General features: G+C 35.4%; 1 protein-coding gene across 4 annotated transcripts in view; it reads right to left on the bottom strand.

The window, feature by feature from the left end:
* Positions 1-13624, bottom strand: part of ANO10 (anoctamin 10) — a 121799-nt gene that overhangs the window by 90507 nt on the left and 17668 nt on the right. For 3 of the 4 annotated variants that reach the window (XR_008434096.1, XR_008434099.1, XM_053959801.1), the window contains 2 exons: positions 12346-12537; positions 10143-10271 (listed from right to left, as the gene is read on the bottom strand). Coding sequence is in view for 1 of the 4 variants with exons in the window: in XM_053959801.1 (XP_053815776.1) it covers positions 10143-10271; positions 12346-12537 (321 nt within the window). In the remaining 3 variants the exon portion in view is untranslated. Of the gene's footprint in view, positions 1-6466; positions 6614-7300; positions 7469-10142; positions 10272-12345; positions 12538-13624 lie in introns of those variants that run through there. The other variant, XR_008434100.1, reaches the window with a different exon arrangement.

The raw sequence follows: 13624 nt of genomic DNA, 5'->3' as shown, positions 1-13624 counted from the left end.
TAGAACTCATGCTGCAACCTTCCAATAAATGACTACTAATTATGTTTACAACACTGAGCAGGTATGTAAAAAAGTCAACAACTTGAGTACCAAAGTTGACCCAGAAGGTTTAACACTCCAAACAAGAATGTTAGAAGTTATTGCAAAGAATTCTAGTACAGGAAAGGTGAATTCTTCTGCAATTTTCTAACTAGGAAACATGTGAACAACAATATTATATTATTAAGACTCTTTCTATAAAGAGGTTTTTATATCTAATCAACAATACAGAGGCTCCAACATGTTTGACTGGCTTTATTCCTGCTTTTTATAGTCAGTTTTACTGATTTCCGATTCTCCATCTCTTTTCCAGCTGCAGCTGCAAACATTTCCTACCCTACCTGCTCAGAGCCACTGATTTTCACTCTTAATCACTGGAGGATACAAATGACAAAGTGTATTTATTGTCCAACGCTGCACACAGTTTAAAAACCAAACAAACCAACCAAAACATACGACATTGGACAAAGAAATCATAAAAATCTTTTCCTGGAGACAGGAAAACATTGCAGTCCCTAAAAAAGGAACACTCCTAGTAAGAACAATAAAAAGTAACACTACTGCAAACTGCATCAGAGATAAATGGATATACAGTGGAGCCCTATAGCTCTACATGTTCACAGATTCCTAGGAAAAGCCATTATTCAGGCTCGTGCTGACAGCTACGGGTAGCGCATTTGCAGAGAATTATTTAAATAATTTAAGAGAATAAACTAATACATTATTTACAAAACAAAATAATTTAGCTTCATGAAATGCTAAGCTGGTCTTGAAATGGTCGATAAGCAAGAAGGCTTTGAATGTTCATACTCTGTCTTGTCATTAAACAATTACTAATCCTAATCAAGTGGAAAGTAAACAATTAATATTAATAGGTATTAACTTGGCTTTTGTCTGGATGTTCAAGTTCCAACTGCCAGCAAGGAAGTGTATTCAGCATATTCAGGCTTGAGCTGGAAATATTTACACATTAAAGGAAACTTCTTTGTGGGAAATATTAAACTAAGTGGGTTTTAAAGAGATCTGAAAGTCTGATTCTTATAGAGTTTTTTAAAATGTCTTGTAATTGTCTGCAAAGATCTGTTCTCTATTCATCCTCCCTTTTGAAGTTTTGTCATTCTGGCATCCTTCCACAATCCCAGAAGAAACAGGAAAAAATATTCTTACTCTGTCTTGTCCTGCTCTTCTTCCAGGCTGACACTTCTGAAGCCCTTATTAGCATAGTTAAGAAATGCGCTCTCTTCCTAAAGTACCTCCCCCATCCAACCTTCCTAATAGGAATACAGCAGTATCTAGCAGATAATGGTAATTCACGAGGAATGGCACCACCTCAGACACATCCATTTCTGATTCCTACTGAAGGAACACTGAAGCACCCTTCTGGAGAGTTCAGATCTTTTAGCTAACTAGAACCTGACACCTTTGTGGCTCCCTGTTTCTACGACCATCCAGCTGACAGCAAGAAGAGAGTATTAACTTTTTGCTATCATTGTTTCTACTGAGACACCTACAAGGTTTTCTCACAGTGAGAAGGCTTCCTGTGCTCTTAACCTTCACTATAATGTCACAACCACACTCGCAGAATCCAACTTAAGAATTAAAAATGCTTCTCAGACAGAAAAGACAATTGAAAAAAAAGCACAGACAAAACCTATGAAAATTCAGAGTAGAACTAATACACATGGTAATTAGCTGTAATGCCAAGGGTATATCAACATTAGCTGCTTAAGTAGCATTTTACTAGAGGATAATTCAAATTCTTTTGAAAAAGTAGGTACACCATTGTATAAAAGCATTGCATACTTTCCCAGGCAGCTCTGAACAGATCGTTTTCATTTATTAGACAGGTTACACTCCAACTCACCATCTTCTACGAATTAATTTTGAAAGGGTGTGACTATATAGTTGGCTGTACTAATTTACTCTTCCCTTGGCCTCTGCTGCAGAAAGGATCCTGGCCTATAAAGACCCCTGACCTGATCTAGCTTAGCCATCCTTTGCACACTGTCTTCTTTAAAGATAAAAATCACATTCTGAATTGGGTCAGCAAGGAATGAATATTACTATCAAAAATCTCTAGTTGGGGCAGACAGTAGTAAAATATATTAACACATTCCAGCTATCAGGGTTGAAAAACCTGATGCAGTACCTTGATTTCTTGCTGTCCTACACATTACTATAAGTGCCCATTTATTCAACACATTCCAGTGTTTGTAGACAGTTTGAGGAGCACAATTCATTGTGATTGTTTTTCAAACATAGCAAACTGAGAACCTGAAAATGGAAGGGTTTGAATAAAGAACAGAAAATAAAGAGAAATGAAAGAAAATTAGTCACAACTAGGAAAAAACTGTTTTAAGCTCTGAGACTTTCAAAAATCCATTGGACTATTTAAGCATAGGTGTTAATATGCATGTTCATTTCTATACTAGCAGAAAGCTAGAGAACAAACTTATTTAGATCTTCAAATTTTTTAGTGTTTGTTTTCATTCTGACACACTTTTGGCATTAAGCTTTATTATTCAAAGTGACCAAAAAATCAACACTAAATCAGAATGAATATCTCAAAAGAACCAGTAGATGGCAATAAAAAGATCTGTGATAAAGTCTAATTTTGCAAATAACTATAATCTGTAGAAATGTACAACCAGAAAAAAACTGGAATTTTATTAATCTCATTGATATGGTTCCAGGAGGCTTCTTGAAGCAGCTAAGATTCATAAAATTTTATACAGACAAATCCATGAATCTTTCCCCACATCTGAAGGTGAGAAAAAAAAAAAACCCTGAGAACAATCTGTTCCTGTAACTCAGAAGAATAACTTATCTAAAATATTTCTTGACTTTATATTAAAAGTAAACTTACGATTTCAAGATTCTTTTGCAAACTAATATTAATATTAAATGCACTGACTGATATTTGACTTCATTATTACTCTTAAAATATTGCCGAACAGTAAAATAAGCACAGTCTTTATATAAGTCTTTATAGCTTTAGAAGCTTTCATTAAGTCTCACACCAAGGCTATTCAGCAACTACTGGAAATCTTAGCCAGGTTTTCAGCTCAAAGTTAAAATATCAAACGATTTTTATGTCTCACAATTTCAATTCTAGGAATAAACTGCAGTGGCTTACCTGTCTAGCAGAGAATTAAAAAATCAAATTACTATTTTGCATTGTATTAAAATTACAACATACATATTAGATTTTTAAAGGAGGGCTTTTAGATATGATTTCTTATATATATATTAATTAAATGTCTGCAGCTGAGGTAGAGGTATTTCAGAAGAGAACAATATGTTAATTGAAATCACTAGTGCTTTGTATTACCCTTTTTTAATATTCAGCATCAGTAATGACGCATTTTTCCATTTTCCTACGTTTTCCCATTTTCACCATGTCCAAGCATAAGTAAGTCTTGGCTAGGATGTCTGTTTCACTGAAATAAAATACTTGATGAATTAAATCGCCAAGTATTTTCCAAAAAATGAACCTTAAAGCTGTCAGTAATGTTTTCACCTTACCACAAAACATTTTTGAAAAACAGATTTATATTTAACCCCCTAATTAATATTTTATCATTATAAGTAAATAATCAATTATTTTTTCATATACATTTAACTATCAGGAAGAAAATTAAACCACATCAAATATTTACCACTACATACTCTACCTTACAGTTATATCTAAAAACTGACAAACTACTCAGGTTATAAATGTAGTATATATGCATACATGTCAGTATGGAAAAAACACATTAGCACAAAAAAGAATTAACACGTGGAAAGAGAGATACCTCAAAACTGTTGCCAAAAAAATTCAGCAGTAAGAAAGTTAAAAGAGTTGCCTAACACTCCCAGAAATTATTTTCTCTGATTAAAGAGCAAATACATTGAAGACAAATATAGAATACATACTGCAATTAGCAAAGACCTAAGAGGATAAGCATAAATTAAAAGCACTTTTTTTTAAGTGGCACTGACAATTTGGAAAGCAGAGACTGAAAATTTGGAGGGGATGTGTTGGAGAGCCATGTACAGGGTTGAAAAACCTGACATATGAGCACAGGTTGAAGAAACTCAGTTTGTTACATTTAGATAAGAGAAGGCTTGGATGGGTGGATAAGATCTAATCACATTCCTCCAGTGCCTAACAGGTAGTTTTCAAGAAGACAGGGGTACCCTCTTCACAAAGTTGCACAGTGAAAGAACAAGAGGTCACGAGCTACCAAGTGGCGCCAGAGAAATTTTTTTCTTCCCATAAGAAAAAAACCCTATTATTTGCCACAAGAACAATTAAACGGTGGACCAGGCTGCCCAGAGAAGTGGTTAACTTTCCCTCACTGGTAGTGCTCAAGTCTTAGCTTATCTTGATAAAGACATTGAGAACTTAATCCAGGGTCCTGCTTTCAGCAGAAGATTTGGGCAAATAATCTCCAAGAGTCCCTTCCACCTACACTGCTCTTTAACTCCATATGTGAAACTCTGCAGCTCCTATCTCCTACATTGGGATCTGGCAATAACACAAATAATTTAGCAAAAACACCACTTTATGCACCGCTGTTACGCTCCAACATTTGCACTTCTGTAACTCCATCAGTATCAAAGGATTTATACATGTATGTATGCTGACGCAGCCTATTTTTCTGCATTTTTTCCCAGTTCCTTTTCTACTAAAGTTGGCCCTTACATAAATGTATATTTAGCATATGTTGTAAATCCCAAACTCATGAGTTCTACATGAATAAAGCTATTTGCTTCACACATGCAGCATGCTACACCATGCAGGACCATGCTTCACTTCCACCTGGCCAGAATGGAGTAGTGTACGTTACTGCCAAGAAATAATTCAACAGTTTTGTAAAAAAAAAAAAATTACCCAGCTTTATTGGGAGAACACAGATTGCACTGAAATCTATTGCAAAACATGAAAAAAATGTTAAAGAAAAAAAGGGGAAATTACTTTAATTTTGACATAACAATCCACCTGATTTTGCTTTTGCTCAGAAAGTGGATTCAAAAGAACTTCAACTGTACTCAGGATGCGATGTTGACTGATTTTCAAGTTTGTGGAGAGTGCAAAGTATGATGATGCTTAGAACTAGATGATAAATATACCTTGTCATCTACTATCAGTCAAACTGTTTGACTCTGGTAGTTTTTCCCAGTTTCTCTGGCACACCATTCCAGAAACAACTGTCAAGCTTACCACTGAGCTGAGAGTTGGGACTACTGCATCAAGCTTGTTCAGCAGAAGCTCAACGAGCTTCTAATCTATACAAGGAGACCTTTGATGAAAAAATACACTTAATGAAATGGAATTCTAAAGAAAAGTTGTATACCAGGCAACTCTCAATTACTTTGACATTCAAACAGCTTTATTGACACACTATGATTCCTGCTTTCCAGCCTTTTATAAATGGACCATCAGCTCCTTCTCACTCAGAAAAACCAAAGCTTAAGAAAGGATTATTTCCTTTATTCTACTCCATACTTCTTACAGAACTGACTTTTCAATACAGGTTTTCCTATGATGCTGATAAAGATCTATGTCCTTATAGAGGACACCATGAAATTAAATCAACACAGACCAACTGTTTAAGCCATGCTTACTACAAATACACCACCTACGTCTCTATGCAAAGGTCCTCATTTTCATCTACAGCACATCTGATTACCTTCTTCCCAAAATCGTGTTTCTAGATGGTAATGTCAGATTTTATATTACCATTATCAAGAAGGACCTTCATTACTACTGAGTATTTCCAAGCTAATTCCCAAATTCCTCACGTGTCGTAGAACATCCAGGCTAAGTGCACTTTTGTAAAAAAGCTTTCCATTTGTTTACTACACTTCAGAGCTGGATACACGAGTTGTTTTTGGAGGCTAGGACACATTCACGAGGAGCTGTACCTCACAGCTACTGCTTCAAAACACCACTACTGATGTACTGTTAGAAGGAAAAATGACTCTTTAAGAGTTGTACTTAAGAGTAGAACTTATTTCTTGAACTCAGCTCTTAGAGTACTCCAGACACTGATTTAATTTTCATTCCTTAAATTTATCAGAGTCCACATTAAAAAGAAACAGTCATCAGAAACAAAACTCTTTGCCAACAATTTTTACAAGAAAAATGTTAAGAAACACTGCAGAATTAAAGTTATACTTGTTTTAATCTACCTCCATAACTATGTACCAATTTTCTTCAGAGTTATTTCTTTTTTTTTGTGGTTAAAATCAGTGTAAGCAGTCAGAAGTGATCTGGAACAGTTTCACACAAGCACAGACGCATGCTTGGAATGCCCTACTTTGCACCTGAATTCACACCAGAATTATGTGTCTATGGTGAAGTCTGAATAACTAAACACACAATATGATACAACTGTTGTAAAATTATGTTAATAAGGATTTATTGTTTCCTGCTTTAAGAGCATTCAGCTACTTCTTTTTGTTTAAAAACTGCACTGGCTGTAAGCATCCATACATAAGTAAAAGAGGGGAGTTTCATCATTCTGTTCCTGGTTCAAATCACGTTGCCATGGAAGCAGATGTTGAATTGATGAAAATAGGTCAACTGTTAAAAAAAAAATTACTAGCTTAATACTTTAAAAATTATTATTATATTTTATTATTTTAATGCTTGCCATTATTTTGAAATTGGAAATATTTTATTCTGTGGTATTTTCGTTAACATTTACTTCACTCACACAATACATATTCCCACCAAAAATGTAGATAGTATCAGAGTTAAGAGTTGTTAATGGGAAAAAATATTTTGCATAAATCAGCAGGGGTTGGGTACAGAATGCTTACAAGAATATCACACACAGTTCTTTCTTACTTCAGTACTGTGGTGTTAAATGTTGCCATATAAATTGTTTCCATTTGAAGAGGATTAGTGTTATTATTAAAAAGCACTAGCATTTTTTTAAAAGAAAACAGAAAAAAAATCAAGACATTGCTAATAGCTATGCTTGGCTTTGACAGCAAGAGTGCTTTTCTGTTTAGTTTTGCAACAAACAGATATAGACATACTTAACTGGAGTCTCAGCTACTAAAAACTTATTAAAATACTTAAAGACAGCTAAGATTTAAGTAGGTTACCCCATCAATAGAACATGTGAAAATACACATAGCCAACTCAAAGAAATTTTTCTTTTAACATTTTCAAACTGCCTGCCAAGATGCTGTCAAAATAGCGCAAACACAGTAAAATGTTCATCTTCACCTGCAGTAAACACCAGAAAATAAAATAACTCACCTGCATCATGTTTTTCTGAATCTCTGCTAGGTGATCCAAAACACTTTTCTATCAACTCTCTGACACATCTGAAATTCTTTCTACCTTGACATTGACATACTTTAGACGCATCAGGTTTGTCCTAGAAGTTTAATGTAATGTATTCTGCTCCTGAATACTTCTTTACAACTGAAATGCAGAGTTTAATCATAAATAAAGGTGTATGGGAATACTGCCAATACATGAGATTTGTGCTCCTTTCATATTTCAGAGATCTTTCTGTAGATTAAGTGATATTTAAAGTAAAAAGGCTCAGTGGTGCTGAAGTCCTGCAAATTTAATCCGGCACAAATCTACCACAGCACTGCTGTGTCTCCCACACACCGCTGCTCCTGCCCTGCTCCCTAGTGAACAGGGTCAGACAGCTTCTCCCACACCAATTCCCTGATCTGTTTCATCATGCACCAGGTAAAAGAAAGTCTCAGTGCAACAGATAAGATGGGAGTAAATACACAGGAAGCAAAAGCAAAAACATCCCCATCTCTTGAAGCTGACATAAATCTATACTGCTGCTGTTCATAGCCCCACAGCATCCAGTAATCCTCCTTTCTTCAAACCTTTTGTAATCAATGTTTTAACCTGAAATATGTACAAAAGAACTGATTAAAAAAAATTTCTGTAATTAAGAACATGTTTAACTGTCAACACAACAGAAACAATTTTCAACAGAAATAGAACCCATGTTTGCTGTGCTCATTTTCATATAGTTTTTTAAAATTAAATTTCTGTATAAAATGTGTTTCACTTTGGAGAACTCTTTTTGACTCTAGAAAGTTCAATATTTGTGGTATGAAACTTTTTGCAATATTGTATGACCTGAGCTATTCTCCATCTCTTTATAAACTAAAACAAACCAACAAAAAAAACCCCAAACCCTACACCTGTGAAGATATTAAAAACTGTTTAAAATGTACTGAAAGAATGCCCTCAAGGAGACTGCAGAAGTCTTACGTTTCACATTCAGTATTTTTGGAACTGTTTGTAACCAACCAACAACATTCCAAAAAAATCACATGGCTCATTATGCTTCAGAAACATATTGTAAGACTCACATGTTGATTTTGTATCTCTCTGTTTTCTCAGACAATAAATAGCTGGTAATAACAGAAAAACAACCACAAAAAAAAAATCAGACTGGCATATTTAAAATCATCAGGCATAGTAGATACTTTTGATTAAAACTTTTTAAATAGATCTTTTCTGACCACTGCATTATGGCTTGTTGTTTTGTTGTTTGGTTGTTTTGGGTTTTCTTAATTAAGCAGAATAATTAGAGAAAACTTGCATTTTCTTTAACCTAATTAATACCTTTAATTTCCTCTGGCTGGTCCAGTATTAGCCTCCAACAGTCCCTTCATACAATGATAATTATAGATTGGTGGTCTTCACCAAAGGTGTTTCTCTATAAAAGACAACATTTTCCCCTCTCCTCCCCTCAGTACTAATTTACCTTTTCCATTCAAACTTTCTTCTCTTCCCTTTGTTTTCTGAATTTCCCTTTCCACATCATTTATAGGTAATTTGAGATACAATGTTAAGGAGTTCCAAGAGCTACCTAATTATTATGCTGCAATTCCTGTTCCCTAAAGGGTTGCATATATACAGAATTTAAATTTAGAGAAAAATGCTGGTGTTCTCCTTTGGTCTACCAAGAAACAGAGGTCAGCCTAGAGATCAAATAGCCAGCTTCACATTTAAACAGATAAAAGGCTAACAAACAGCAGGCAAAGGCAAAACCAGCCTCATCTCTGAGCTGTCAGAAATCCATACTGCTTACATAGACTCACCCAGTTTTCACAAGATTACCTCTCTAGGTATGTTGTCCAGTAATGAGTTCTATCATTACATTTGACTTGCTAAATTAGTTTTATATTAAAACTACACCTCACTGAGGTTAATGTAAATGTCGACATGTGCATAATAGAAGAGTGCATCAGGCTGCCTGTAGATGCAAATTTCAGCAAACCAGTTGACATGATTCATATTTACAGCTAACTCTGCAAACCTTAAGGCTTGGAAAATAAAACTCAAAGCAAGCTCATAATTCATTGCAAACACTTAATAGCTGTAAAATGAACAAAAAAGAAATATATGATCCTGATGCACCTCTGTAAGGTGATGCACTTTTGTAACTACACATACAAAATCCAGACCTTTTGCCATGAGAAAAGTAATGCAGTTTCTAAAAGCTGAAATAAAATAATGGAAAGTCAAGGTAATGCAATACAATAAAGCCCTGAAGGAAAGATTTATAAGGGCAAAGTCCTGCAATATCAGTTCTGTAAAATACCCACAGTCATCCCTCCATGTCTGAAAAGGAATTACACTGATGTGCTTACCACATGGAATTAGAAGATTAAACCCAAATGCTGTTACAATCACAAATATTTACAGTCATGACACATAGTTGTTTCAGATAAGCCCTGTAGGATACATCCATAAAGATTATGTCAGAAGTCTTTTTAAGATATGCTGGGGTCACAACCCAAGCAGAGAAATAAATAGTTCACAAAAATATGATTATTTTGCTTCTTGAAATAGCACTACTAAATACTTGAAGTACATGAAGCAACAAATCCACGGTATCTTGGGAATGCTTGGGAAAGTATGGTGACAGCATTCACAGTAAATGAAAACACAGAATAGAAAGAAACCAAAAAGAAAGACTTTGAAACACTTCTTCGATAGGGAAATCTTAATTTCCTTCTAATATAAGATGTGAGGTAAAGTCTAATTCCTGCTATCATTTCTACTGATGTTTGTGTTATTTGCTGCAACATGCATTTTTTGAGGGCAGACTTACCTCCACCAATGCCACAGTCAGAACAAGGTCCATTTTTGAGTCTGGGAAAAGGGCGTCCACTTCTGGAGACATTCCAATCAGTATACAATTGGTAACAACAGATATTACACTCATAGTTTCAAAGGCCAACTGAAATAAAACAAAAATATATTTACAGTTATGACCATTACCTCTAGCTTACTAGCCCCCAAATTGCTCTGCATGATACCACTCTCTTCATTAAAGCCTCAGAAGACCTATTAGTTTAACTTATTTTCTATCATCTTTTGAATTCTATGGCATAGGACTTGTTTGGCAAGAAGTCCAGACCTCATCAGCTTGACAAGACCACAACAAGGTTGTAACCTGAACACATTTAAGAGTAAGCACTCATCTGCAGTTGTACTCCCAAACAAACTTATTTCAGGATAAAGTGCAAAATTCCAAGAGGAACTAGTAGTCCTAACACTGGTTTTGGAAGTTCTGTCTGAATGTTAAGAGGAAAAGGTAAGAATGGTTCAGAAAGCCCTTTTAAAATCACAAGCACTTAAGATTTGTTGAAAGATTTACATTTAAACACATGCAATAGGACAAGTCTAAGAAGCTCTTGCCTATAGAGCTCCCACAAAATGTCTGAAAATACAGCTTTACAATTATATTTGCAATATAATGGTTACTTACTCCAAGGTCTTGTCTGGAATGAGAAAGACTGACACAGAATTGTAGTGACTGTCACAATGAATTAGCAGAAATAACTTTCTCCTTGACAAGAAGCTAGTAACTCAGCTCACCTGATAAAATAATTCCAGCATTCCTTTAACAGAAATCTTTCAGCAAATGCTCTCATTTCCCATATGAAATGGATGACTCAAAAATTTAGTTATTATTTTTAATTCACAAAGCGAATTCTTTTCTGCTATTATTTAAAAAACGACGCCATAAAACCAAATTACTGTACTGTAGTAATGTAATATTTTTTCAGCCTACTCCCTTGATTGAAGCAAACTATTCTAGCAAAAAACAAATGCTATTAATACACCTGCAGCTATACTTGTGACCACAGCCTGATTATTCTGGTGGTTTCACAATTGATCAATGCAGCTATATGCCATTAAGATGTTGGCAGCATAGATCTGGACTGAGAAAATACATCCCATGTTAAAATACATTCAGATTATAATTCACACATTTAAATTACATATTAAAAGACTTCACCTCTAAGTCCACTTCATTAATATCTACGTATGTATCTAATGAACATTTCTCAGAATCCTTGGTTTGCATGTTTTTACTCTATATGTTCTACTTGAGGTTTCAGGATTTCATTTTTCACCTCTCACTTGCTTCAGTTGATAACATTTACAACCTCTCCGAACTGAATAATCCATAATCTCACTGTGCCCTTTACCTCCATTACATAACATTAGAAAACCTGTTAAATAAAACTAGAATATGGATCATCTCCTAGAAAGGTCTCCCAACCTTATCAGACTCCCTTATCAAGCACTGCTGTTATGGAATGCTAAAGCTTCCAGGTGCAATTTAGTCACTCCAGAAAACTCTGGTCAGGATCAGTTCACTGATGCAGCACACTCAACAGGCCCCAGAATAGCTGGTGGCAGCATGACTGCATGGACAAACAAGTGAGGACAGAAAATGCTTAACCCAGTACTATTACCATGAAATTGTTTTGATAGACTACAGTGTTCAGACTGTGCAGAAAGTTCCAGCTCCTGCTCACAGATCCAGATTATTTTCAAATTAGTCAGCTTAAGCACCAGTAACCATGGGTGCATAGGCCACAAGCCTGGCTTAGGAATCCTGCTACTTACCCATTCTTCCACTTCTTTTGAAACCCCTGCTGAGCTCCACACTTCTGAGACAGCATCAGAAGTTCCCATTTCTAAAATACACTGGCTATAAAGAATACTGGGCAGTAGCTGGAAGCTTTGCTTTGTTGAAGTTGGAACAAAAGTACAATACATACACAAGAACTAAAGAAAATATCTGCTTTCTTTTCCAAGACAAAAAGGCATGCGGTCAAAAATCCCACCCAAAATATCACTGGGATATACAGTTGGACAGATGATATTCCAGGGCATGGAAGAGAACAATGTACCTACTGAACTTTGGAGTGGCTCACGGGACAAACACAAAGCTTTCATACTGTTGCTGAAACCTCTTTTTAACAAATTAATAGAAAAAAAGAAGACACAAAAATTACCTGCCAAACACCAATATTTGCTGTGGGTTCTGCAAATGGACGCTTGTAAACTCTGCACATCTTTAAGGCATCAGAGTATATCTCTGTGATGTTGTTTAACACTGCAAAAACAGCTGCCAGTGGATAAACACATGAGAAAAGACTCACATAGCCAAACTGTAGGAACAACTCCAAGTAATCATCAAAAGTACCCTGAAAAACAGAAGAAATATAACAACAACTTTAACTTACAAAAAACCTACGATGAAACACAGAAATTGTACTACAGTTTGTAAACACGTTTCCTCATCCCTAATCAGTTGTTTGGAAATGACTGCTGATAGTAGACAAGAAGAATTTTTTTAAAATCCAATTAATTTGGAATTATTCAATCACTAAAAACGTCTTATAAGGAGTGACCCAGGTTTTTCCTTTTGCCTAATGCATTTTCTGCAAGTCACACTTCCTATCCTTATTACATGAAGTAACTACACATTCAACCTATGCAGGTTTCTGAGCATCTCAGTTAAACAGTAACAGAAGGAACAGTGAGGAATAGAAAAACAGCACCACGCATTTAAACTGACAGAACATCCTCCAGAGAGCACTGTGGCAATAAAAGTCCTAGTATTTCAGACTGTCCATGAAGGACCTCACCAGAATGGTAGGTTGGTAGATACGCAAATCTTTTCTGGTATTTCTGCTTATTTTTTTTCAAAATGGGTAGGACAGTTTTAGTGGACCACTTGAGGATTGCAATCTACAAGACAGCACTGACATCTGAAAAGAATAATTAGTGCAAACAAAAAAACCCTATTTAACAAATTCCAATAGGTCTGTCCTCTGATCTTTAAACCAAGAATGTGGGTACTTAAATACTGATTAAGTACTCACATGCAGGTGATACTACAAAACTAATTTGCAAATAAATGTATTATTAATAACAATTTGCTATGATTGCAGCAATTTTGTTATGAAAGAACCACCCCTTTTAAAGAAAAAGCGCTCATAAACAAGGGATGGTGAAATACCACAAAGAAGTTAAAGTGGGTATCTTGTATTTACACAGACACATGTATTGTCCTCTCTCTCAAAACTGAAATCATGGAGACTTGACAGAAACTGAAATTGCTGCAAGAACCACATGAAAGTGGTTTTGGCTCCATGCATCAGACACATGGTTATCTACTCTTTTTTGCCCATCATAGCTCTTAAACTGACTGCCCTCTCCAACACCTAGTGCTTTTTTCTCCTAAGAAACAGAGAGAGGCAGCAGAAGTCCACAAGCTCACAAATCAAC

The sequence above is a fragment of the Vidua chalybeata genome, chromosome 1, assembly GCF_026979565.1.
Source record: "Vidua chalybeata isolate OUT-0048 chromosome 1, bVidCha1 merged haplotype, whole genome shotgun sequence".
Taxonomy (NCBI): domain Eukaryota; kingdom Metazoa; phylum Chordata; class Aves; order Passeriformes; family Viduidae; genus Vidua; species Vidua chalybeata.
Note: the sequence above shows the minus strand (reverse complement) of the source record. Positions and strands in the feature narration are given on the sequence as shown.